The sequence below is a fragment of the Capra hircus genome, chromosome 15, assembly GCF_001704415.2.
Source record: "Capra hircus breed San Clemente chromosome 15, ASM170441v1, whole genome shotgun sequence".
Lineage (NCBI taxonomy): Eukaryota > Metazoa > Chordata > Mammalia > Artiodactyla > Bovidae > Capra > Capra hircus.
Genome location: NC_030822.1, coordinates 39,043,632 through 39,071,584, shown reverse-complemented (window position 1 = coordinate 39,071,584; position 27,953 = coordinate 39,043,632). Strand labels below are relative to the sequence as shown.

The 27,953-nt window shown below is 36.1% G+C and overlaps 1 protein-coding gene across 1 annotated transcript; it reads left to right on the top strand.

Annotated features, from left to right (window-relative positions):
• TMEM41B (transmembrane protein 41B) lies at positions 22–27,352 on the top strand. Its single transcript, XM_005689709.2, has 7 exons — positions 22–408; positions 12,658–12,775; positions 14,871–14,999; positions 21,138–21,231; positions 21,863–21,967; positions 23,344–23,482; positions 24,998–27,352. Exons 1-7 carry the CDS (start codon positions 288–290, stop codon positions 25,165–25,167), a joined length of 876 nt encoding a protein of 291 aa, XP_005689766.1. The 5' UTR covers positions 22–287; the 3' UTR covers positions 25,168–27,352.

The window sequence follows — 27,953 nt, the reverse complement described above, 5'->3', positions numbered from 1 at the left end:
AAGCAGAGTAGGGCAGCAAATGGGGCGGGCACCCTGACTTGTCTCGCGGTTACTGGGCGGGCGCGAGCGCGCGAGCCTTGGGGGCGGGGCGGGGCGGAGCCTAGCCCGAGTAGGCGCTGCAGATCTCAGCGTAGCGTCACTGCTCGCGGAGCTGAGGTCGTCTCAGGTGAGGTGGTCGACCCGGAAGTGGCTGTGCTGCGGCCCCCTGGGTGTTATAAGGATCCTGCAGCGGAGTTGTTAAGGGGGAGCGGCCTCACCCCGCTTCCTCCACCTACCCTGAAACAATTATGACGAAAGGCAGAGCGGTCGAAAGATCGCAAACGGCGGCACTCCATTCGACCCCTCCGGGGGACCAGGCAGCGGGGACGCGGGGTCCCTCGACGCCGGGCAGCACAGGCCACCTGAAAGGTGAGTAGACCTAGGAAACAGCGCGGGGCCTGGCCCAGAGGCGGAGGTGTGCCGGGAGGGGTTTAGGAGGAGAAAGGACCCCAGCGGGTACCGGGGATCTGCGGGTGAAAAGGGGGCATCCAGGAGCGGGAGCAGAGAGATTGGAGGACCTCGGCTACGGCCACTGCCCGCCTTGTGCCCACTGTCCATAAGGCCAGACACCTAAATGGGGTGCGTTCCTAGATGTTGTTTTGATTTTTCAGTTGAATTCAACGAAAAAAGGGAATGAAACGCTGGCTTGTTGATGCTCAGGGAGATTGTAATGTTGATAATATTAAAGCCAGGCAGAACTGGAAGGAACATTAGCATTCTTTGCCTTATTTTTTACAGATGAGGAAACTGAGGTCCAGAGTGGATATGTAACTTACACAAAGTCACAAAGCCAGATAAGTGAAGTAGTGGCTAAAAGCAAGGAGTTAACTGTTAATACGTCCAGATGCCACTTCCAGGTGGCAAGAACACTTGAGTTTGAGTCCCTCCTCTACCACTTATGACTTTGGACTTGTTATCCTTTAAAAGTTCAGTATCTGAGCTGTACAGTGGGGGATGTTAATAATAGTAATAATATCTACTTACAGTTGGTGCGTGGATTAAAGAAAATAATTCATGTAAAGGATTTAGAGTGATGTTTGTCTTATTTGAAGTGAAGGCTGAATAAATGTTAGTAATTACTATTATAGCTAAGATGTCTTATTCTTAAGGGTTGTGTTTTTTTTTTTTTTGCACTACTCCATCTTGGAATTTCTCAGGGCTTTAAATATTATTTTAAGGAAAAAAATATACCCAGAAACTAAATACTTTGATGCCATCTGAGCTAGAATTTTCAGCAGTTGAAGTGATTAAACTCTTTAAATGCTTTTAAAGCCCATTAACTTAGAGTTGTTGTTTAGTCGCTAAGTGGTGTCTGACTCTTTTGCAACCCCATGGACTGTAGCTCACCAGGCTCCTCTGTCCAGTAAACTTGGAGTGATTGTAGCAAATGGATGTCTCCATTTAGTTGTTAGTTTAGTTGTCTCAGTTGTCTACAGCTCACACTGATGTGTTCCACCACCAGTGATGGGTAAAGAGAGAATCTTTTAAGTGTCAAATCCCATGGACTGAGGAGCTTGGTAGGCTGCAGTCCATGGGGTCGCTGAGGGTTGGACATGACTGAGCTGACTTCACTTTCAGTTTTCACTTTCATGCATTGGAAAAGGAACTGGCAACCCACTCCAGTGTTCTTGCCTGGAGAATCCCAGGGACGGGGGAGCCTGGTGGGCTGCTGTCTTTGGGGTCGCATAGAGTCAGACACGACTGAAGTGACTTAGCAGCAGCAGCAGCAACATTGTTAACTATAATCAACAATAAAGTATTGCACACTTTAATGGAGATAATGTTTAACATTGAGCTGAATTTTTTTGAATCAAATTTAAAATATATGAAAAATTTAGAAAGTGTCTTGCAGAAAATGGTATTTTACTTTAAAATATTTTAAGATGCCTCCAGTCTGATTTGGGTCTTTCAGCTTTATATATTTGGATATTTTTCCACCTCATAGTCCTAGAGCCAAATAACTTCAAAAACCCAGAAATGAATTGTTTTCAAAGTATAAATACACTGTAAATGACAGGAATCTTCTTTTGAAGATGCTGTGATTGAGAGTGACAGTAATCCAAGGGTTTTTTGAAAAAGTATTTACCAGATAAGTCATCCCTAAAGATTATCATTTGGTTTGGAATAGCAATCGATTGCTTTATTACTTTTTTTTTTAACTTAAAGCTGTTCGGAAAATAAAAAATAAGACCTTGAAACCTCCAAAGCACTTTTACAATTGCTTATCTTATTTCACACATCCACCACAGTTATTTTTGTGATGCCGTCAAGAAACTACAAATCTGCTGGAAGACAGAGGGTAGAGATGTGAAGGTATGCCTTCATGGAGAAGTAGGGTTTGGATTAGTAGACCCGAGAGGGATTCTGGGCAGAGGAGACATTAGGCTTGAAAGTAAATGTGAACCACTCATGTGTGCGTGTTTTTTTTTTTTTTTCATGTGTGTTTATAAAGAGATAAAATTGTCAGGAGTGGACTAGTTCTGTTGGGTGGTAGTAGGAGATAATGTTGGCCGTGGTCAAAATGATGTTAGTATAAAGGGCTTTAAGTCCTAGGCAAAGGATTTTTTTTTATCTATCTGCTTATTAATGATTCTCAGGTTTTTCTTTTCCCCTGCCTCTCTTTTTCTTTTTAATTGGTGTTAGGAATTCTGTCTTTGTGTACAAGATTTTGTGGACCCGTTACATGATAGGGTGTAAGTTCCTTGCTGGTGGTAATTAGCTGGGCTTCCCTTGTAGCTCAGCTGGTAATTAGCCTCCAGTTAAAATAAATAAATTTAAATTAAAAAAAAAAAAGAATTTGCCTGTAATACAGGAGACCCTGATTCAGTTACTGTGTTGGGAAGATCCCCTGGAGAAGGGATAGACAACCCACTCCAGTATTCTTGGGCTTCCCTGGTGGCTCAGATGGTAAAGAATCTGTCTACAATGTGGGAGACATGGGTTTGATCCCTGGGTCAGGAAGATCCCTGGAGGAAGGCATGGCTAATTAGCTGGTGATGTGATGTCAGTGGTAACCACTTAGCAACCGATTTTCCAAGTTATTATGAAAAATAATTTTGGTAATTGTAGGTGGTAACTTGGTATCCAGAAAGGAAAAGTTTTGGAGGAAAAAAAGCAGCAGTAACTCTTGAATACATAGTAATTGAATATTTCTGTAAATTCCAGGACACTTTAAATAAGTTTGTGTTTTTGTTAACTGATACATCTACTTAACTTTGACGAGTAGTAGTTGTCACTGTGTGTATGTTTAAAATACTTTAGGGCCTTCTCTGGTGGTCCAGTGGTTATGACTCTGCCCTCCCAATTCAGGGGGCATAGGTTCCACTCCTTGTCAGGGAACTAGGTCCCATATGCCACAACTAAGACCTGGAGCGGCCAAATTAAAAAAGGAATATTTTACACCTCACATGCAGTATTTGGTACATTTAGTGGATTCCTCATCTTGACTTGGGCTTCCCTTGTGGCTCAGCTGGTAAAAGAATCCACCTGCAATGTAGGAGACCTGAGTTTGGTCCCTGAATTGGGAAGATCCCCTGGAGAAGGGAAAGGCTACCCACTCAGGTATTCTGGCCTGGAGAATTCCTTGCAAAGAGTCTGACAGGACTGAGTGACTTTCACTTTCACCTTGACTTTAGTCTGACATTTGAGTCTTATACACTGAAGACCACTGTGAGGATTTGAGCAGGGCAATAATACTGAAAGTCTAATTCTTGCATGATTAGAAAAGGTGAGACACAAGAGGTAATAATACTTAAGAGGCTCTTGACCTACTCTTGGTGCAAGAATACATGGACCAGGTGTTTTATTTTCTTTTGTTTGCCCTGGCTGATCTTTTTTACTAGCAAATCATCGAAGTTCCCCATTTTGATTTAAGAGAACTCTTAAGGCCACATTTTTCAATATATAGGTCATCCCTTTGTAAGCATTGTGAAATGAATTTGGTAGGTAATCATGAGCCATTTAAAAAAATTGAAGGAAAAATAGAGTTCTTTGCATGTCGTAGGCTAAGTATTCTTTTAATTTTATTTTTCAGTCATATAGTTTTGTGTGTATCAGATCATGGTATAAAATACATTGCTTATTGTGGAATGCAGCCAAAAATGTTTGAGAAACACTGTCCTGAAGTTGGTTTTACTGCTCTTAGAAGACAGTATTGTTTGAACTTGGATAATAAAGTCCTTCTCAGATGCCTGTTCTAGGTTCTGCCTTGCTAATGTGGTTCAACAAATATCCTTTGAGCATCAGCTGTGAACTAAGTACTAGCTTAGAGGAAGAAGAAGGAAGCTCTGATTAACTAAGAGTAAAATTGGCAACTGGACATCAACCAAGGTATATTAATATGATGTGCTGATGTCAGACTCAACCCAGATATTATATATCAGGATTCTTTTGTTTATAATCAGTAGAGTACAATTGAAACCTTTGCTGAAAGGAAGTTTATTGGTTCATATAACTAAAAAGTAGAGAGATTAAGTTGGATTCACTGGCTTTAGTCTGGAACCAGTGGCTCAGTAATATCATCAGGATCAGATTTCTTTCATATCTTGTTTTGCTTACTTGATATCAGCTTTACTTAAGGTTGATTTCTCTTGAAGGTCCAGGTAAAGCTAAATGCTTCCTTGATAATTTTGAGCCTATTTTTCCTAGTATTACCAATAAAAGTCTAGTCACTCCAATTAGATTGCCTCAGATAAAATGCTTGTCCCTGAGCCTATCACTGTTGTCAGAGGGTAAGAATAACTTAATTGGCTCAGCCTGCTGTGTATTCGAACACCTAAACAAGGAAGTAGGAATGAGGCTAAGTCAGTTCTCCCAAAGACATGGATCTCTGTGATGGGTCACTCATGATTTTTCTATATTTGTGCTCACCCATCTTGGTATGGGAGTGAAAAAAGTGAGCTTGAAACACTGATTTCAGGTTAGATTAGCTATAAGGAAAGGTAAGGATTCTAAATTAAAGGTGTTGGATACACAGGCTGGGCATAGAAGGAAGAGAAGCGAGGAGCCCAACAGAAGGGAAAAAATAGAGGTGTTAAGCTCATGAAAGAACAGATGTGATCAATGAATGGCATGTTGAAGCTTAAAATGTTGAAGGAAGAGCAGTCTCAGGTGGTGTGAGAACTTTATCTCTGGAACTGGGTGGCTAAGGTTGAATAGAAATGAAAGTCTTAAGAATTTTGAGGCTGAGTAAATCTTCTAAATGGAGGTATCTTTTAGGATTATGAAGTTTACTTGAAGCTTGGTCTTAGTCTTTGCTGAATAGGGTGATAGCTTATGGTAAACGGTGTCCGGTTCGTGATTTCCGAAGAAGATTTAACTTCAGGACCAGGGACCAGTCTTAATCACTCAAGAGCTTTTGTGTAGCAGAGTTTTATTAAAGTATAAAAAGGGACAGAGAAAGCTTCTGACATGGACATCAGAAGGGGGACGGAGAGTGCTTCCTCCCGACTAACCCCGCTAGTTTTAGCAAACTGTTTTATGTCTGTTAGAAAGCTGTTAATCAGGTAAGACCCTCATGCTGAGAAAGATTGAGAGCAGGAGGAGAAGGGGATGACAGAGGATGAGATGGTTGGATGGACATGGGTTTGGGTGGACTCCGGGAGTTGGTGATGGACAGGGAGGCCTGGCATTCTGTGATTCATGGGGTCGCAAAGAGTCAAACACGACTGAGCAACTGAACTGAACTGAACTGAATCAGGTAAGAGAGACCTGAGGGAGTTTCACCTACCCCTCTCCCATAATATGCATTTTTGAGATAGGATGGCACGAGGTGTGTCATCCCCCAGCTGTAAAACAATTGATATGAATACTGGTTTGTTGAGCTATTATCAGCCCAAGGTTTGAGAAAAGGAAATTAAGTTAGTCCTAGGTGGAACCATTTTGAAGAAAGGCAAATTCCAAAGGAAATACATAGTTTCATTAACATAGCTTAAGAAAAACATTTCTACGGAGGGTGTTTCCTCCTGCTGCTTAAGGGAGAGAGGAAAAAATGTCTGACACTTACAGTCTATTTCCTCCTTTTGGAGACCCCTTGCCTTCCTGCCTGTTATCTTCTTAAAGGGAAGGGCCTGAAAGTGGTTGATGATCGTGAATGAGCGTTGTGGGTTGAATGGTAGCAGGTACGCAGAGCACAAACATCAGAGAATGAGCTTTCATACAAAATGAGTGAAGTGAGTGAAGTCGCTCAGTCGTGTCAGACTCTTTGCGACCCCATGGACTGTAGCCTACCAGGCTCCTCCCTCCATGGCATTCTCCAGGCAAGAGTACTGGAGTGGGTTGCCATTTCCTTCTCCAGGGGATCTTCCCAACCCAGGGATCGAACCCAGGTCTCCAGCATTCCACGCAGATGCTTTAACCTCTGAGCCACCAGGGAAGCAAACATGCTTCCTCTGTATGTATTTTTCAAGTTGTTAATTCTTTGTATTTTATAAAAAAAGTTATTTTAGTTTAAGTTTATACTAGATGAAACTACCATTTTTTATTATTAATACATAATTTTAAAGAATTTTAAGCTCTTGAAATAAAATTTACTTCCAGCAGTGTTATAATGGATTCTGGTAACCATAAAAAGATTTTTGTTAGAGTCCCTGTAAATTGTGTCTTCAGGAGAGATGGTTCTTTTGCTTCCTCCACGGTAGGATCATGTAGGTCTAGAAAACACTGAATGTCAAGAACTAGAGTACTAGAACAGCAGTAGAGTGATTCCTGAGATCTTATAGATATAATACTTTCTGCTCTTCAAAAAGTGTTGATATAAAAGTAATAAGAAATAGAGAGTTACTACAGGGGCATCAAAGTTAAGTTTTGGTTTTTCGGGATGAATATAAGCATATTTGAAGTTAGAGAAAAGTTGCTTGTTAGCGGGAAGAGTTGAAAACATTCTGTGAAGAGTTAGTTCTGAGAGCAAGATCTGGAAGTAAGTGTGTTGGCATTTAATGCAAAGATAAGGGGAAAGAGGCTAGGGGAGATCATTCAAGAATAGATCTTGAGATGGAGATTGGTAAGCTGTGGAGGCAGCCTTGCTGGTTGAGAATAGGAGAAAGTAGAATTAAAGGCTTGAAGAGACCTGAAGTAGTCTTTTTGGAGGGTACTGTAAAATCGTTATCGTTTACCAGTGATAACCTTAATTGAAGATAGAAAAGCTTGAAGCCTATGAACTTGTCGGCCAAGAGAACACAGTGATCTTTCTCTCGCAGTACCTTTGGCCTGGGAGGAGGTTGGCAAACAGATAATGGGATAATTGAGAATGGGAATTAGTATAATGAAAGATTTGGAGGTTAATGAATATATAGAGCACTGTTATTGGAAGCTCTAAATGCTAAATAACATGTGTCTAATGCAACCAGAAGGAGGAGGCATTATAATTATGTATGCTACACATTTAGACGTTGAATCATCATTAAAACAAGGTTTATGACTCTTGTTTTTTGACTGCCACAAGGCCTGTGGGATCTTAGTTCCCTTATCAGGGATCTGACCCAGGCCCCCGGCCGTCAAAGTGCAGAGTCCTAAGCACTGGATTGCCAGGGAATTCCCAAGTTTATAACTTTAATCTAGGTTCAGAACTAAATTAATTGCATGCTAGCTTCTGGATTTATTAGAACTGTACTCAGAAAGAATTATTGAATTGTAATAGGCAACATTCCCTACTGGCAAGTTTTGTGTGAAAGAACAGAGAGCTTTAAAGTTGACTGTCACTTAGTTTTATTGCATTATCAACTGTTTTCCTGTGTTTACATTGTGTTGAGTACAGTGCTTGAAAAAGCATTTCATTATAGAGGGTGAAAAAATAGGTATCGAGTTAAACCTGGAGGTTAATTTTGTTCAACAAATGTCTTACGTATTTCATCATCCAACTGTAAGGCAACAAGTAGCAATCAGAGAAGTGTGTACTCAAGGAAGACTCAGGATAGTATTCTGTTCTTGTTGTTCAGTCATTAAGTCCTTCCCAACTCTTTGCCACCCCATGGACCACAGCTCGACAGGCTCCCGTCCTGTCTCCTGGAGTTTGCTCAGATTCATGTCCATTGAGTTGGTGATGCATCTAACCATCTCATCATCTGCCACCCCCTTCTGCTGTTGCCTTCAATCTTTCCCAGCATCAGGGTCTTTTCTAGTGAAATCAGGAGGCCAGAGTGTTCTGTAGTCCACTTAAATGTCTCACACCTTTCTCCCTTCAGACCCTTTACTTAAGACTGGTGAATTAATGATGGGGAGAAAAATATTATAGTTAAATTTTAGAGTTACTATGCAAAATGTCTTGTGTAATTTAAGGAGGACTGTCACCTATTGGATTCTTTACATATACTTTTAGCTCCAGGACAGGTTAGAGGACTGTAAACTTATCTTTTAATCAACTAAATTTCCACCTGTTCTGTGAATCTTGCCTTCCTCCAGCCCAGTAATCTTGCTTTCCTATAATCTCAAACCCCATTTGTCCTATTCCTTGGAAATCTAGCTAATGGTGTTACCAGCTTCTTAGCATAGATTGGCCAAACATTTTGTACCATATAGATGCTCAGCAGATAGTCCTACGCAGCTCTACCTTTGTGTGCATTCCTTGCACAATAGAGATCCTGAGGAGATGTTCCCAGAAAGGAGGGGAAATCAACGTTTAGTCTTAGCTGTGATGCTGTATCCACAAGTATCTACAGGATGAAAAACTAAACAGAAACTAATGGTTTTAAAGATTTTAAAAGATGTCCATAATATTAAAATATTTATATCAGTCCTTTGTGTACTCTAGACCGGATTCTAGCAGGAAAGTAAGTGAAAAGTGAGGGCTGGGGCAAGTTAATTTCCTATCTTTAAGAAGTAATAGGACTCTGGAAAAATTATTCAGACCATTTATGTTATCATGTCTTTGCTTTGATGTCAGCCTATAGAAAACTATGTCCCCAAACTCAGTACCTATATAGAAAACTATGTCCCCAAACTCAGTACCTATATATTACCCTTATTTCTTTTTTAGTAGAATACTTCTTTAGTTTATAACATAAGAAACTAACCATAGTAGCCTTAAGAGTAGTTTATATTTCAGTAGGGTTCTTAGTTAGAAACTAAAACTACATTTTTCATATAATTGGTTTTAGTGCACTGATAGTTTTGTAACTTTTGGCTAATTACTCTTTTTCCTTTTAGATTGAGTAGATCTGATTTATTAGGAATCCTCAAGGTGTGCATTGAATTAGGTATCATAATCAGGGCAAAAAAGTAATGGGAAATTACTTGTTTGTTATCATAAGATTCTGAAGAGACCTTTTCACTTTTGACCCACCTCAGATGTTTCAAGTCTTTGTTTAATTCTCTGTGTCGCAACAAAGCATGCATATAAATATGTAAGTGAGTTAATGGACTGGAGTATTAAGAGGCAGGCATGACTGTTTTATTATTTATTGCTTCCCAGGTAGCTCAAACAGTAAAGAATGTGCCCGCAATGTGGGAGACCCTGGTTCAATCCCTGGGTCAGGAAGATCCCGTGGAGAAGGGCATGTCAACCCACTCCAGTATTCTTGCCTGGAGAATCCCAGGCACATAGGAGCCTGGTGGGCTACAGTCCATGTCGTTGCAAAGAGTTGGACACGACTGAGCGACTAACACACACATGCACGTGACTGCTTTATTACTCCATTCAAGATATCTTTTGTATTGTTTTATCATCCCTTTCTTTCCTGCAGTAAATTTTATAAGTGTGATGTGAACAGATAAGTTTCTATGTGTGACTTGGTTTTTGAAGTAAAGTCCTTTTTGAGATTAAGATGAAACAAAGTTAAAATGATAGAGGCTAGTTGGGAGGTTGGGCTGATTAGTGATACATTTAGACTATAGAAAATTGGAAAAGATTACAAAAAAATTAACTTTAGTGTCCACATACTAGAACTCAGTAAACCTAATATTGTCTTTTAGAAAGCATACTTTAATGAACCAATAGGAATAATTTATGTTTAGTATATTAAAGCACTAACCTATGCAGTTTTTTTCAGCAGAAATTATGAGTTGATTATAAATGGATATTACAGTGCTTTGGGAATATATTTAATACTTCACACTATCTCATTGCTTAAGACTTTTTAAAAATAGTGCAGTCTCCTCTGGGCCTCTGTTACTTAGCAAAAAATAGGAAGGATGGGCCAGATTTTTGCTTCTTTAATATACTGTCACCTGGGCATTTTATTAGAATACAGCTTCTAATTTAGTAGGTCTGGGATGGTAGCCTGAGAATCTATATTGCTAACAAACTCATTGATAGTGCTTAGTCATGTAGTTTATAGAACACACTGAACAGCAAGAGACTTCTATTGCTCTATGTTCAACATTGAATGTATTAAAATTCTAATAATTCAGATGTAACATATATAAAACTGCCATAATGAGCTAAGGGATGAACTTAGTATAAAAAGTTAAAACTTTTTCCTTTCAAAGGAACAGGAGTCAGTTTAAACCAATAGAAATAAAAAGTGAGGTTTTTCTCTAAGAATATGAGACAGTCACTCTGGTATCCAGGAGCAAGAAATGAATTCTCACCAGCCTTCAAGGGAAATGGACAGTTAGAAATCAACAAGAAGGTTAGCTTCCTCTCCTGTCTCTTCTGTCTGGGTTTCCATTTGAACCTGTCCTCTTGGATTTTCTGGTACACGTCTTTGGCTTGCCATGTCTTTTGACTGTGTCCTTTTGCTGTTTGACATTTTGGCCTCAAGATCCATCACACCTTGACAGTAGTATATCTCTTTTTCTTAGTTCATATTCTCAAGAGAAAATGTGGTCAATCAATAATGAATTGTTTCTCTTGGGTTGGCCAAAAAGTTTGTTTGGGTTTCTCCATACCATCTTAAGAAAAACCCAAACGACATTTTGGCCGTCCCGATACTTGGGTCAGGTGTCCAGCCGTGGGCCAGTCAGCCTTGTGTGTTGGGCGGGTAGAGTGTTGACATCAGTGGTAATAGGGCCAATGAAATTAGCCCCTTTGTTAGGGGAAACTTGAGGAAGATGCTAGGCCTCAGAGAAGGGAGCAGTAGTGGAGTAGGCAGTGACACCTAATGCACCTTTATGAAGATTCCTAACCCTTATGGCAGAAAGTGAAGAAGAACTAAAAAGCCTCTTGATGAAAGTGAAAGAAGAGAGTGAAAAAGTTGGTTTAAAGCTCAACATTCAGAAAACTAAGATCATATCATCCGGTCCCATCACTTCGTGGCGAATAGATGGGGAAACAGTGGCTCAGTTTATTTTTCTGGGCTCCAAAATCACTGCAGATGGTGATTGCAGCCATGAAATTAAAAGACGCTTACTCCTGGAAGGAAAGTTATGATCAACCTAGACAGCATATTACAAAGCAGAGACATTACTTTCCCAACAAAGTTCTGCCTTGTCAAGGCTATGGTTTTTCCAGTAGTCATGTATGGATGTGAGAGTTGGACTATAAAGAAAGCTGAGAGCCGAAGAATTGATGCTTTTGAACTGTGGTGTTGGAGAAGACTCTTGAGAGTCCCTTGGACAGCAAGGAGATCCAACCAGTCCATCCTAAAGGAAATCGGTACTGAATATTCATTGGAAGGACCGATGCTGAAGCTGAAACTTCAATACTTTGGCCACCTGATGCGAAGAGCTGACTCGTTTGAAAAGACGCTGATGCTGGGAAGGATTAGGGGAGGAGGAGAAGGGGACGACAGAGGATAAGGTGGTTGGGTGGCATCACCAAATCAATAGGCATTGGTGGGTGGACTCCAGGAGTTGGTGATGGACAGAGAGGCCTGGCGTGCTGCGATTCATGGAGTCGCAAAGAGTCGGACACGACTGAGCGACTGAACTGAACTGAATTATAGTGTTCATGTTTGTGTCTTAGTCCCCTGAATGTCATCAGTGTATACATGGGATTATGGTAAATGTAGGTACTACAAATTGAGCCACCCTCCTGCCTCTTTCCCAGTGAGGACTATAAGGTATCCCCACCTCCTCACTGTTGATTGCTTGCAGTAAAAACACCCTGCTCATTCTTCTGCTTCTAGTATCCTGGCTCTCACATCATACGGTCATCTTCCATAAGATTTTTTTTTTTTTTAAGATAACACTAAGATTTCCTTATTGGAGAACACATATTCTCCCATTCTTGGAGTCACAGACAGAGTCACCCAAAACATCTAGGCTTCAGCTCTATTCTGAAGCCCTTGATATAAACAGAAAATGTAACATTCACCAGTTGCATTAGTCAATCTCCAGGTTCTTTCTTATGACAGTTGAAGTAACTGCTACATTAGCTCATTTTTCCTATGAAGCCATTCTGCCTATGCTGTCAGCTCCCAATGTAGATACATAAAATTCCAAGTCAGTGATAACATTTAGAGCAATGCCCTTTTTTCCCCTTTAGCTTATCTATAAATCAGTGCTACAAATGCTGCTATTCTGTTTTTTCATGCTTTTAAAATGCATATCTCAGTGAGAAGAACTACAGCCAGTTCATAAAACATCAAATATGGAAGTACTTAAAATTTTATGTTACAGTGTTTTGGGCAAAAGTGTAAACAGTTTCTCGGGAGGAAAATCTTTCAGGAAATTATTTACTGGCTCCGAATACTCTCTTCCTTTATATTTATGTTAATTACAACTTTTTTTTTCCCCTTTCAGAGAAAGCCTGTGCAGAAGCTGGGTCAGCAAGAATGTCACTTCTTATACTGGTGTCCATTTTCTTGGCTGCAGCTTTTGTTATGTTTTTGGTATATAAAAATTTTCCTCAGCTTAGTGAGTAAGTATACTAAAAAAAATATGTATAGAAAATGTGTATAAGGCATTAAAGTGGATTAAAAGTTTAACTAATTTTAAGCAACAGAACTGTCATAATGATTATATATCAGCTCTCATGGTTAGTAGCAAGTTCATATTGACACTGTCTATAAATACTTCTTTCCAAATATGTCTCTTGATTTTCTGTGCCTGCTTTTTCTAGCTCTTCTCCTCTAAGGCATCTTTCTAATGGCTTTCAAGCAATTTTGGAAAATAAACCACATTAATTTATTGTATTTTAATTTTTTTAATGCTAGTAGTGACCAACTAAATTTATCTTGCAGTCTAGAATAGAAATTGACCTGCAGTTTGAGAAATACTAATGTTCTTTTTCTCTGCTTTTTCCCTTTTTCCACTGTTGTTTTCTCTTTTCCTACTTTTCCTTGTGATCAGTTTCTGTCTGCCTCTATTCAGTCCATTTACTTCCCTACCGCATCTCTGTCTACTGGCTCTTTTTCTGTTCCCTGTTTTATAGAAATGATAAGGCTTGAATAAGTACTTTTTGCTGTGAAATGCACCTTGTAAAAAGACTTGTCTATTTGTATACAGCCACAGTTCCTTAGCAAAAACCTTGGGAGTGAGATGTATTTCAGAATTTAGAGCTTTTCTATTTTGGAAAGATAACATGGAATAAATACTGTATATTATGCAGTATCTCCAGCAGGGTCTGGGGCAGTACCCCATAATAAAATACATAGAAAAACTTGTATCATAAAAGACTGTAAATAACTTTATATACATGTGGATCAATTTTTGCTGACAAGCTACAAAGAACTTTTGGTTTTCAGTGCTTTTTGAATTTCAGGTAAAAGATTATAGACCTGAGGCATATTTTATGAGGGTGAAATATCTCTGGGTTATTTAACCACAATAATAACACCCTTGGGTAATCATAGATTATGTGAGATACTACTAAAATGTAAATAGTTAGACTTTCAACCAGGGCCAGCTTGGTGTGGTAATGGATAACTGTGAAATGTGATTTCAGGGTATCAGTAAGTTCCTGTTTGCTGTTAATTTCTTTCATTAACACTTCCTTATATTTGAAATTTTATAGTTGAACTTGTTTATTTTTAATACTTTTAATTTCTTACATGAATGAAAATGCCTTCGGAAGGATGGCAATATTAGTATCGTTCCATTTTAGATCCTTTCTCATTTTTATCAAAGGAGTAAGAAATTAAGAACTGACTGAAAGAGGGGAAGAATATAATATAGAGTGTAATTTAAGATTGTTTGCTTCCAATCTGCTCTAAGAATTATAACACTTTTATATAATAATGTGCTTTATAAATCTTCTATATTCTGCTTATTATTTCTGTGTGTGTATATGTATGAGATGTATGCATCTCCCCATAAAGTTTATCTTTTAAACTTATAGAGAAAAACCCTTTTTAGTTTACCTGCTATTTTTATAGGACTTTTGAGAGCTTTCTATCATTGTTCTGCAAGATTAAATATTTTCATGTAAACAAATGGGCACAATATATGTTAAACACAAAGGTGATTATTTGGGGCTTTTATAAATAGAACATTCAGTTCCAAACAAGGCACCAAATGTAAAGTAAAATTAATAGAAAGTAACAAATGTTTAAGTTTTTATCTGAACTTTAAGCTGGGATACTTAAAGAAAAGATACGAACTGTAAATTCATTGAAATTTATATTTAATTTTGGTTGTAATTAATTATTTACTGTAGCTTATCATGATAATTACCCAAAATGATGTTTAGTATGTTTTAAATATGCTAACGTCAGTGGTTCATTTCTTAGTTCAAAATTTACTCCAGTATTTGAGCAAATGCTTTTAACCTTTAATTTGGGTCATCCTGAATTTTCATATGAATTATATGTCTCATAAAACTATATTAAAGCATTAAAAAGCAAATGATATATAGACTTTGAAGTTAAATTTTATGACTTTATACTTAGCATATTACAGATCAAGGCATTGAAATCATTTTGGATAAAACTTCATGTTTTGAACTTGACTTTGATATGAATTGTCTTGGCAAATTTCTATTTAAAATTTTTTTCACTTTAATTTTATTTCTTTAGAGAAGAAAGAATGAATATGAAGGTTCCCAGAGATATGGATGATGCCAAGGCTCTAGGAAAAGTTTTATCCAAATATAAGGACACCTTTTATGTACAAGTACTTGTAGCTTATTTTGCTACATATATTTTGTATCCTTTTAACTGAAAAATGTTTTTTAGTTTTGTTTAAGAAAAAGGTTTTGAAAGATCTGCTGCTCAGTTATAACTTTTTCCTTTTAAAAATTGCTAACGCAGTATAACATTAAAATATTGAAAAATGAGAATGAAAAAATTCTCATTTTAATCTTGTCTATTCAACTCAGTTGTCATTTCTGAATATTTACCTGTTTTTCTGTTTTCTGCTTATTTCGCTTATCATAAACTTTTTTCTTTCCTTTGTATTATATAAGATAGTCACTTTATTTAGGATTATTAGTTAATCGGTGGTCTTAATTTAAATAATAATTTTGAATTAATAGTTACCATACCATAATTTTTAAAAATTCTCTTAGATTTGAAGTTATAGTTTGTATTTAATTTTTTGCTTTTGTAGATACTATGCTATGAATCATTTGTTCATGATTTTTTTCTTCCATTTAATGGTTCCCTGTAAAAAAATCTTAACAGGATAATTAGTCATGTAAAAGATATGATTTTTTTTATAGTTCTCAGTATGTATTCCTTTGTTTTATATAGAAATATATGTTATAATTTAACTAGGCAGGAAAATAGCTTTATTCTTTCTACATATTTTCAAACTACCTGTGCAACTGGTGATTAGCCTTCCAATTTGTGGATGTTAGTTTCTAATTTTTGTATCTTTTATTCTAGTCCCATGTATTTTCCCTATCTTCTTGGGTAATGAAAGACATTAACTCTTGATGTTTGCTTTCCATTTCATCACTTATTTGTGAAAACCAGAGTGTTAGGCTTGTAGGTTATTTTACATTTATAAACTTTAGCCATAAAATTAAATATTTTCCCCAAAGAAGAAACAAATTTGATTCATCCCTTTCATTTGGCTTTTATAAGGTTTTTGTGAACAAGACATATAGTTTCTATTGACTTTGGAAAATCATCTTTTCTGTCCAATTTGCCCCCTAGCTTTGGGAAGGATTCATGGCTGAAGGATAAAAGGGAACCCACCCATATGGCAAATCAGCCAGATAGCATAAGTGAATCTGATCGTCAATGGGAGAACAAAGGTTATAGCCTAGTTGTCTTTAATATTCATATGCAAATTAGTAGAAAAGAATAAAATGCCTTGTAGAAAGTGAATTGAAAATATAGGAATAGGTTTGTTACTGTAAATACATTTGATAAAAATAAATCATTGGTTAATATTGTCAGTTCAGGTTTTATAGCATATGGTTAACTATTTGCTTAATAATTAATTGTAATGATTCTGCATTGTTTTAAATTTTTTTATAGGATAATGTGTTAATTCCATATTTTCTTATAATTTTCTATTTATTTTACACTTTGGAATCTTAAGCTCTGGGTGTTAAAAAGATGCTTTTTAAAATTCACTGTAGAAGAGAAGACTTATCTTAGGGTATATTAGGCATATAATTAATAGTACAGTGCTGATTAATAGAAGTATAATGTGAACCACATGCAGTTTTAAAATTTTTTAGTTAGCACATTAGGAAAAGTAACAATTTTTAAAAATATATTTATTATAATGATATCAGCATATTCTTCTTTTTTTTGGCCAGACAGCATGTGGGAATCTTAGTTTCCCAACCAGATATCAAATCGGTGTCCCCTGCATTGGAAGCATAGTGTCTTAATCAATGGACCCCCAGAGAAGTCCCCAATAAAATAATCTTAATATATTTTAGTTGAACTGAAATGTCAAAAATATCATTTCAAAATGTAACCACATAAAAATTATTAATATTTCACATTTTTTTTGGTACCAAGTCTTTGAAATGTGTATATTTCACACTCATAACACATCTCAGTTCAGACCAGGCACACTTTAATGTCTTGTCTCCACAGCACATGTGCCTAGTAGCCATTGTATTCAGTAGCTCTTTCATTGGTATTACCTAATTCAAACTCATATATCCGTTACTTTTTATGTTATAGTCACTAATTTTAACTTAGATTTCATCCATTTAGCCAGTTTTTTTTTTTAAGTACTAATTATATGCTAAATACAGTCTAGTTTAAGTGTTCAAAGGCAAAAACAACTGTTTCCCTCTGGAATAATGAGAATTATGGGTAGAGATATAGTACAGTCATTCTAGACACAGCAAATCTAGAGCAAGGCTTATAAGCACAGGGCATGGTAAGGAAGTGATCAGTAGTCCAGTTTTGTTGGTGTATAGGAAGTGAGAAGGGGAGGATTTGAGAAATAAGTTTAGAAAGATAGGCTGGATATTGCACTCAGATTGTTGAGGACTTTGAGTACTAGGCTAAGGAATTTAGAATATTTGGTATTGGGTAGTCATTGAGGACTTTTGAGCTGTGGATAACAATAGAAAGGATAGCTTTAAAAACTAATAAGAATGTTTACCTATGGGGGGGACAGAGAGATGAAACAGTGATGGAAGTGGAACTTCCCCCAGTGTACTTCATTGTGTAAAGTTGACTTCAGAACCAAATAAATAATTTCATACAGGTATAAAACCAACTAAATCAAAATGAAAAAAGAAGAATCGTAAAAACCTAAAGTACCCTCACACCCATTAAGATGGCTACTAATCAAAAAAAACAAACAAAAATCCCAGAAAGTCACAAGTGTTGGTGAGGATATGAAGAAATTGAAACCCTGTGCACTGTTGATGGGAGTGTAAAACAGTGTGAAAAACTGTTCTATGAAAGCTACTATGAAAAACAATATGATGTTACCTCAAAAAATTAAAAACGAGATTCAGCAGTCCCATTTCTGAGTATATACCTGAAAAATTGAAAGCAGGGTCTCAAGAGATATTTGTATACTCATGTTCATAGCAGCATTATTCATAATAGCCAAAAAATGGAAGCGATTCAAGTGTCCTTTAATCAATGAATGGATAAACAAAGTTTGCTATGTACATGCAATGGAATATTATCAGCTTTAAAAAGGAAGGAAATTTTGAAACATGTTGCAACATAGATTCCACTCACATGAAAAGTGGGCTTCCCTGGTGGCTCAGATGGTAAAGAATCCACCTACAGTATGGGAGACCTGGGTTCAATCCCTGGGTTGGGAAGATCCCCTGGAGGAGGGCATGGCAACCCACTTCAGTATTCTTGCTTGGAGAATCCCCATGGACAGAGGATCCTGGCGGGCTGCAGTCCATGGGGTTGCAAAGAGTCAGACACAACTGAGTGACTAGGCATACACGTAAGAGTAGCCCAGTTCATAGAGACTGAAAGTAAAAGGATGGTTGTCAGGGGGATGGGGAAGGAAGGAATGGGGAATGTTACTTAGTGGGTATAGAGTTTCAGTTTTGCAGGATGAGTTCTGGAGATTGCTTTCACAACAGTGTGAAAGTACTTAATGCTACTGAACCATACATTAAAAATGGTTAAGATGGTAAATTTTACGTTCAATATATTTTAACAAAATGAAATAAATTTAATAATATATTGAGTTGATACAGGTTTAGCTATCAAGAGGAATTAGTTATTTCCTTGAAAAAACTAATTTGATTATGTGTGCCTTCTGGGATAAATCTTAAGGACAAAAAAAATTTGAAAGAAATCTTAAACTCTTTTCAGTTGTATTGTTCTGAAATTTTAAAATATGTAATACTAATGATTTCCTGCGTTGCAGGTGAATTCTTTAGTGTCTGAGCCACCAGGAAAGCCCATATATATGCACACATACATATATATTTGTGTATATATGTATTAATATGTATGAAAATAGCTAGTTTTGCTATGGTATTAAGAACCAAGATTTTTCAGTGTTAGAGAAAAAAATACACAGTCTATACAGAGCTGGGAAATTAAGGTCAAATTATATCGCTGTGCAGAGCAAATGGCTTTGTTACTACAAGATAAATGACAGAGGAACAATATATATAAATACACATATGTATAGCTGATTCACTCTCCTGTGCAGCAGAAACTAATGCAGCATTGTAAAGGAACTGCATGCACGCGTGCTCAGTCGCTTAATCGTGTCCAGCTCTTTGAGACGCTATGCACTATAACCTGCCCATTGGATGTCCAAGCAAGAATACTGCAGTGGGTTGCCACTTCCTCCTCCAGGGGATCTTATAGACCCAGGGATCATACCCATGTTTCCTGCATTGGCATGCAGATTTTTTACTACTGAGCCACTGGGGAAACCCCTCTAAATCAGGTGTATGCCAACAAAAATTAATTTTAAAAAATGACAGAGGAACATATTTAACCACCCTAAGGAATACAATAGGCAAAATTCAAAAAGTGGTGAATTCTACAAATGACCTAATTTCTTCAATAAATAAATTGCAAGGGGAAAAAAAAAATATTTATTTGCTAATAGTGAGCAAATACCATGTGTGGACCCATTTCATTCCTGATTTGAACAAACCAGCTGTCAAAAAAAAAAAAAGGCATGTGGGAATTGTGAACACACTAAATAGCTACTTAGACCAATTGGAAGTTATAGTTAATTTCTGACAATGGTGTTATCGTTGTGTTAAGAAAAGAAATCCTTATCTTTTAAAGGTATTAAAGTAGTTGTAATGGTATGTCTGGGATTTGCTTCAGTCTAATTGCGTGTAAGGGATACAGAGAAAGCAAGATTGGTTGTACGTTACTTGTTAAAACTGTTTATGGGTATATAGGGCATCATAGTACTAGTTTCTCATCTTTCGTATGTGTTTGAGACTGTCCGTTAAAAGATTCTAAAGAGCTCTGAAATAAATAAGTGTAATTTTTAAACTTTTTAGTGGAGGTATCTAATAGACAGCTGGGAAATTTGAGAGTGGTAAGAGAATTCAATGTTATAGATACATATGACCATATACTTGAAGCCATGTGTGCGTCCATATACGTGGAAATAACTGAATTTATCAAAAGTGAGAGGAGATTGGCTAACAATCTCCAGATTTGAGGGTGAGGAGAAGAAAAAAGCTAGAGAAGGAATGATCTGTAATATCGAAAAATACAGTTCACTGGAGGTGAGTTTCACATTAAAGGATATCTAATCTTACGCTGCTGCTGCTGCTCCTGCTGCGAAGTCGCTTCAGTTGTGTCCAGACTCTGTGCGACCCCATAGACCTGGGATTTTCCAGGCAAGAGTACTGGAATGCGGTGCCATTGCCTTCTCCAAATCTTATGCAGGAATTACTAAAAAAATTCTTACTGAGAAAAAGTCATTACTTTCAGCCAGAAGGAGGTTTCAGTGGAGTGGCGGATGGGTAAGCCAGGTGGCAAGGGACATGGAGAGAATCTAAGGCAGTGAAGATGAGAGAGGCAATAGCTGGATAGGATACCTTGCTCAAGGAAAAAGCCCAGGTTTTCTTTAGTTTATAGGCATCTGAGCGGTTTTATGCAGGAGGAATCTGTCAAAGAGCCAGAAGTTAAAGAACCCAGGAAGAAGGAGATTGAAACAAAAGCAAGAGTAAAGTGCAAGCTAGAGGGAACAAACAGGTTGAGTGAAGATACAAGTTTTAAAGTACAGAGATGTTGAAGGAATTCTTTCTTTCTGACTTGTAAGTAAATCATGCTATGGTTGATGCAGAGGTCCAGGCCCAAACTAGGAACCAGAGAAGTAAAAAAAAGATCTTATTTAAAAATAAGATTTGTTTGTGACTTTACTGTCTTTTGTAACCTTTGTCCTTTTTGTAATGAGTAGTAAGTTGAGGTAAATGTCCACACATTGAATTAGGCATAGTAAATCTTCTGTGTACCTGTGTGTTTACAGAAATCATGTTTCCTAAAAGTATTTGAGAGTAAAAATCCAATGTATTAGAGAAGTATATTATTTACAAGGTTACTGAAGACCTCTTCTGTTCTCTTTTTCTTTTTTTCTGTGTCCCTGTTCCCCTAAAGTGCCTAGTTCTCTGTCCGGTACGCATTCGGCGTTTGTCTTGGTTTTTTCTTAGTGATGCACTCTAATTAGCATTGATTTCTGATAATGTTAGTAAATTGTAAGCTTCAAGTTACAGGTATCACAACTGAGTAATCATGTATTTTTTAAACTTTGGATGTAATTTCACTTAATTTTTTAATATTGAAATATGGATATAATCTTATTAACATATAACTTCTGCATTGATGCTTTTTTTCTGGATTGTTGGATTTGTGGTTTAAAAATCCATTTAATTATGTTTTAATCCTTAACTTAGAAGTTAACAGCTTGCAAACATTTGCTATTCCGGGCTCTATATTTCTCAGTATACTCTCAGGGTTTCTTTATCCCTTTCCACTAGCCTTATTTCTTGTTTGTTTGGTAAGTATTTAAAATGAAATTGGGAGGCTAGAAAAAAATGACTTTAAATAGAATGATTGGAATGATGATGGCATTCTAGTCTCTGGAAGCATAAACTTAATTAGTTTTAAGAGGTGTTTAATGTTAAAGTAATATTTGTCCCTCCATAAGGAGATGTTATAGTTTGTTTCTTTTCTAGAACAGCGATATCACAGACTTAATTGCAAAGGCTCTGTTCTAGCCTTTGCTTCCAGTACTGTTTTGTAATTCAAACAGTCCAAGAATGTTGTTAGTGGGCACAAGGAGTTAAGTCCCAAGGCTGGGGGTGGTGTTTTCAAGCATAGCAATTGAAAACATATTGGCTCTTGAGGTTTTATTCATAGGCTAATGGCTAATGTGAACTATTTGGATATAGTCTCCAAGTTTAATCACAAGTTCCAGTTTGTTTTAGCTGGTCTCATTTTAGTTATAATTTGGTGGGAGAAAGGACTGGATTAGATGGGTTCTTGCTCTCTGCATAAGAGGTGTTATGCAAAGTAACCTCCCTGTACCCCAGAAGAAAGAAACTAGTTGAGTTTTGCCTTAGATGAATATATCCATGTGAGTAAGATGGAAAAGTACAAAATGCTTATGAGTTTTTGTTATTTTCTAGTGTTCTGGACTCGGTGCCTCATTCTGCTATATGCTCTCCTATTTAGTTGGGAGGCCAGTTGTATATAAATACCTAACAGAAAAAGCAGTAAAATGGTCACAGCAGGTAAACATGTATTTTTAAATTATTTGATGTGATTCTTTGGCTACTTGGGAGGTCAATGTATAATATCTACATAAATGAACTGACTCAGGGCTTTGATAAAAATAATCTTTTGGCCAAAATAAAATTAAGTGGTAGGCAAATAATGAATGTTAAGAATTTCAAATATGAAGTTTTTGTGTCTATAACAGTAAATTCGTTATTCCTAGTAAGTTTAGTCAAAGCAGAAAAATCAAAGTGTCAATGTTAAGGCATCCGTGTATATAAACACCTCGCTTGTTTACGTTGATGCAGGATGCTGTCAGTGGGTCTCTGAAAAGCTTGTATCAGCCAACTCCTTTAATGCATTTCATCAGTGGGAAGAACTGTTATCTTCTGTTAGGATCTCTGCAAAGACTACCACTGATAAATATTGATATAAACACTACTACACAGGAAAGTCTAACATGGTGTTTTTAAGAAAAAAAGCGGAAGAAACAGATTATTAAATCAGAGAAATTTTGGATATTTACCCCTTTGTTTTATAGGTTAGGAAATTAAGAGAAATTAAGCATTTTGCCCCAAATCAAAATTATTATTTATATAGCAAGATCTAGGAGGTATAAACTGCATTCAGTGGTTCTATTTAATCAGCTGAATGTTTCATTTGCTTATTTAATCTCATTTATCAATGATGAATGAATTCATTCATGTGAAGTAAATTGTAATAACAAAGATTATCTGAATTTTTTTAAAAAGTGGAGGCTAGGTTTACTGATGTACTATACTAAGTTAAGTTTAAGTTTAAGTTTAAGCTCAGTTGTGTCTGATTCTTGGCGACCCCATGGGCTGTAGCCCACCAGGCTCCTCTGTCCATGGAATTCTCCAGGCAAGAATAGTGGAGTGGGTTGCCATTTCCTTCTCCAGGGGATCTTCCCGACCCAGGGATCGAACCCAGGTCTCCCGTATTAGAGGCAGACGCTTTAACCTCTGAGCCACCAGGGAAGCCGTACTATACTAGCCCTTCCTTTATAGGAAGTTAAAGGCATTAAAAAGTTGACCATTGGATATCTTCTATGTAGTTATAAATTTAATTTTGCCTTTTTAGGTTTAAAATGTTGTTGAGCCATATTATCTAGGCTGATGTAGAACGTCTTTAATAGTGTAATATTATGCTGTAAGCACTATCATAAAAACTTTCATCTGATGTTATTTAGCTCTGATAATGAGCATTTGATGAGTAGTTCATTGTCATTTTCAAATTCCTTTTTTGATCGTTTCTGTTGGGTAAATGCTGAGCTATCAGGGATAAGAATTTGAAATAAGGTATATTTATAATAAGCAATTTATTTTCAGGATTGGATTTGTCTTCATCCTAATTTGTTTCTTTCTTGTCACAGGTTGAACGTCACAGAGAACATCTCATTAACTACATTATATTTTTGAGAATAACACCATTTCTGCCTAATTGGTTTATTAATATTACATCTCCTGTGATAAATGTGCCCTTGAAAGTTTTCTTTATTGGCACTTTTCTAGGTAAGGCCAAGGCCTCTCGTTCTTCTGATCCCATAAGTGCAATATTATTTTACAAAATCCAAAAGTACCCCACTAAGATTTTTTTCCCGCTTTTATGGAGAACCTGCCAAGACTTTTATCTTTGTCTATGAATTCATGCATGTTACAGAACTCATTGTGTACATGTCTTGCTGTGTCCAACTGGGGTAGGTTTATATAACTGGTGGTCACAGAGCCTGGTCTATGTAAATTGATGTTCAGAAATGTTTGTTGGATTGTGTTGATTTAAATCTTTTTTGTTACTTTTTAAAAATAAGAGCACTGTCTGTTGGATATTCTTTTAGTCATACAGGATTATGCAGGACTTCTTAACTCCATTCTCTCCCTCAGTGGAGAGAAAAAAAATGAAAGTGCCTCTTTTGAGTACTTTCTCCTTTGTCTTCTAATCAGGTACTTAAATAATGAACTTTAATTTTCAGTAAAGAATTGATCCTGTCTTTCTTTTTATTGACATAGTACTCATTATGGGCATTACCAAAAGTATAGGGGAAATAAGGACCAACAGAAAGATTCTTGCTTTCAAGGACCTAACACCTAATTTTGAAATTAATCAGTGGATGTAAAAGATTCATTTATATATTTTGTGAATTCTTGTGTTCTTTTACTAAGAATATTATGTGTTTCTTTTAAATTTAAGTTGAATTGTTTAGATATCAACAAAATGAGCAGATTCCTCAAGTGTTGTGTATTACATTAAATCTTTAAGTTAATACTTAATTTTTTATTGCTACTTTTAGAACAATTCATAGACAAAGCTGAAAGTCTTAGCAGGTTCCCCATAAAAGTGGCAAAAATATCTTAGTGGGGGTACTTTTGTATTTTGTAAAATAATATTACATTTATGGGATCAGAAGAGAGAGTTTTTGTACTTTTACAGATGAAATACCTAGAGATAAAATTAACTTCAGCTTTGGCTAAAGTAATTTTTCCAGTTCTGATTTTTAATAAAATATGGTTGTTTCACCATTCTTTTGTATAAAGTGCCCTGTTTACTCATATATTTTGAGTATCTTTCTATTTCTGAGTATTTCCTACCACTCATTTTTATATTAAATGTACTCTGTCAAGAGTGAATGAAAATTTACTCAATCTTATTTTCGATGGAGGTTTTTTCCCCAGATTTTTAAATTATAATTCTTAGATGAACATCCTTGAGACCAGATCTTTGCTTATATACATTAGTATCTCCTAAAGTTGAAATTAGTGAATCATAACACATTCTTTTTTTAAGGCTGTGGATAAATTTTGTAAAATTATTTTCTGGAAACTTTGCTTGGGTTTTTTAATTCAATATCCTGAAGAGGTGATTATGAAAAATTCTTTATATGGAAATAAACTTGAGGGGCTTTAAATTAAATTAAAAGTTTAAAACATGTAAGTCACTGTATTCTTACAAGAAATTTTATACACACAGAATTTTAATTTTTCACTAGAATTGATTGTTTTTTTAATGTATGTTTTTACTTTTCATTTTAGGTGTTGCACCCCCCTCTTTTGTAGCAATTAAAGCAGGAACAACACTATACCAGCTTACAACAGCAGGGGAAGCTGTTTCCTGGAACTCAGTATTTGTTCTAATGATTTTGGCTCTTCTTTCTATTCTGCCAGCCATCTTCCAGAAAAAACTAAAGCAGAAATTTGAGTGAATAATCCTCTGGGTTTTAATTTAACCATCATCATCATCATCATCTCAGGATTGGCAGGTTTATGTGTTACAATCACCTCTTCAGTAATTGGAACAGGAGTTCGTAAATAAAACTTCTTATCAGATGGTTAAAATATTGCATTTAAGTGGCAAAGGAGAGAAGAAAGTAAGAGTGGAAATTGGTATACCATAAAAAGTGCTGTCAGTAGTTACAATAGACATCTCCTAAATTACTATTCCAAGACTATAGGTATTAAACATAGCAGGATAGTAGGAAATTCTTGACCCAGCTGATTAATTCAATTTAATATGTTTCATGAGCTTGCCATAAATAGTTACCCTTGACTCGATAATTTAATATTTTTCTCTCTGTTCAGTACTATAGCTAAAATAGGAAAAGCAAATACAAAGTTCAAAAACAAAGATACAGTATTGCTGTTCTGACTAATGTCAAGCCTTTTTTGAGAGCATAAACTTGAAAACTGAAGCTCAAAAGAGATTTACATTTTCTTCCTCTTTTTACCTTTGAGATAATAGACTTGTTTAGAAGTTGCATCTTCAGTGGACTACTGAATTTGGAAAAGATATCAAGTTATGTCTATTTGGTGAACTTTATTTTTATCTTCTGTTCTAGATTATCATGGATTAGTCTGAAATTTAAAATTCTGACCAGTCTGTTTTCATCTTTTTTCTAGTTTTCAAAATATTTACACTGTGCATATACAAAATTCTAATTACATGATAATTGTATCATTGGTGTTGATAATTTATATTCAGATAATATTTTATTACATGGTTCCCCTTTACTATCTCAAAAGGGAATCAAAAAAAGCAAACGTTCAAAGTATGCAGTTTTTAGATGTTAGATTAAGTATATTAATATTTTGAAACAAAAGCAATGGCAGTATAACACTTAAGTGGTTGAACATAGTTCCAATGACTGTAAAATTTATCACATTTATTTATTAATCTGGTCATTAAAGTATGTATTATGTAATTATCCTTTTTATGCATGATACATAAGAATGCCTTGTTTCATTTCTCTATTGATGGCTTTGTTGTTTGGGGCTGCTTTTGATTAATGCAGTTTCCCTATTGAGGGTTTTTACTTTTTCTATCTCAAAGTAAAATTAAATTCTCACATGGTAACTACTATATATAAATAGTCCTGGAAAAACCAAACGGCTTTTTGCTGCTTGCTTAATGGTAATACCCTCGATTCCTTGATTCTAAGACATGAAGTACTCTGTCAGTTTTACCTTCACCCAAGACTGTCATGTTGAAAAGTACTTTAGCTGTGGAAGAAATCCTTGTATGTTTTTATTGTGACAGGTATGATCAGCCTCCAAGCCTGTTTCTACTGTATAATGTGGACTGATTATTTTTTCTATCACAGTATTAACAAATGGATTTATTGTAAATACAAAGAAAATATATTCATTAATATACTATTCTTCTGTCATCTGGCCTTTTGTGTGAAATTATTTATTGTTATTTCTAGCAACGTTTTCTTCCTTTCTTATTGACCAGAGACTGATAAAGCTTTTGTTATTTTTACAAGCAAACTTAAAACGTAGCCTTTTTGGACAAAGCTCACTAAATATTACTGTATAAAATGTAATTGAGTAAATTTTTATCAGACTTTTAAAGATAAAAATAAGAGTATGGACTCAGGAGCAGCCTGTTTACTCCATTATGTATATATAATTACTCTATTCTCAGAGTATTTTCCTTATTCTTAGCATTGATCTTTTCTCTTTCCTAATTGTTTTTTCTGTTAGGAAACTGTAGCTGTCACTTAAGGTGGGGTATATTTTCTTCTCCCAAGAGAATATCCAGTCTTTCCACATTCATCATCATTGACTGTCAAGAAAGAGCCTTCTGCAGGCTGTACCCTAAATGCAGTTGATGGCCGGTATTCATGGATTCAGACTTGGCCTGATGCCAGATGTAGATTCAAGCTTCAACCACATCTTGGAGACAGTTGCATAGTAATAAGCACCAGAGAGCATGTGAATAGTGAGGAGGCCAGCAAACTAACTAGGGAAGCTGACTTAGTGAGACTGCTCCTTCTTAGTTAATGGTCTCTGTCTGGAAGTCTATTAACTTTGAGTGTAATTAACTTTGAGTGTAATAAATGTAAATTAAAATGTAAGAAGAATAAATTGTACTGAAAACCCCTCAAATATAGCACTTGGGATTTATTTCATGGAAGTATTTATATTGAACAAAAATACTCTTGAAATTCTGATGCACATTTTCACCTCTAAGAACAAAGAAAAAAAACTTTAAACCTATAATTTTTATAGTTGGCTTTGGAGAATCTTAAAGCAAAAGTTCTCTTTGGCTTTTTGAAATGAGTAGAATAAGTCAAAAGGGCTGAAACTTCCTGGTATTTAAATAATTGTTCATTGATTGTAGTTTAGTTGTTTGAAGGTGGGTCTTATTGCAGTTTCAATGCTCTATTCTGATTTTTGCCTTTTCCCTTTTTGCTTCGTTTCCTGGGAAAAAGTTGCTAAGCTGGGTGACTTAAAGGGATGTTGTTTAAGCTCTAGGCCTCATTTATTTGTAATGAAATACTTGAGAAAACAAAGCAAAAGCTATTCCCATTTGGTTACTTTACTAGTAGTATAAACAGGATAAAATAGTAATTGTTAAAGGAACTGAAAGGACTCTTCTGAAGAGTCTTCATCCTAGCAAAGACTTGGTATTAAAAAGAGAAACCATAATCTCAAGTTTGACGACCACTTCGAGTTAGCAGGGATGATACTTTGAGAATAAAATGTG

Excerpts from the sequence above, each read along its gene's own strand:
- TMEM41B (XM_005689709.2), top strand. The coding sequence starts at position 288 with ATGACGAAAGGCAGAGCGGTCGAAAGATCGCAAACGGCGGCACTCCAT. Across the intron at positions 409-12,657 it reads CAGCACAGGCCACCTGAAAG|AGAAAGCCTGTGCAGAAGCT; the intron begins GTGAGTAGACCT and ends TTCCCCTTTCAG. Across the intron at positions 23,483-24,997 it reads CTTTATTGGCACTTTTCTAG|GTGTTGCACCCCCCTCTTTT; the intron begins GTAAGGCCAAGG and ends TTTTCATTTTAG.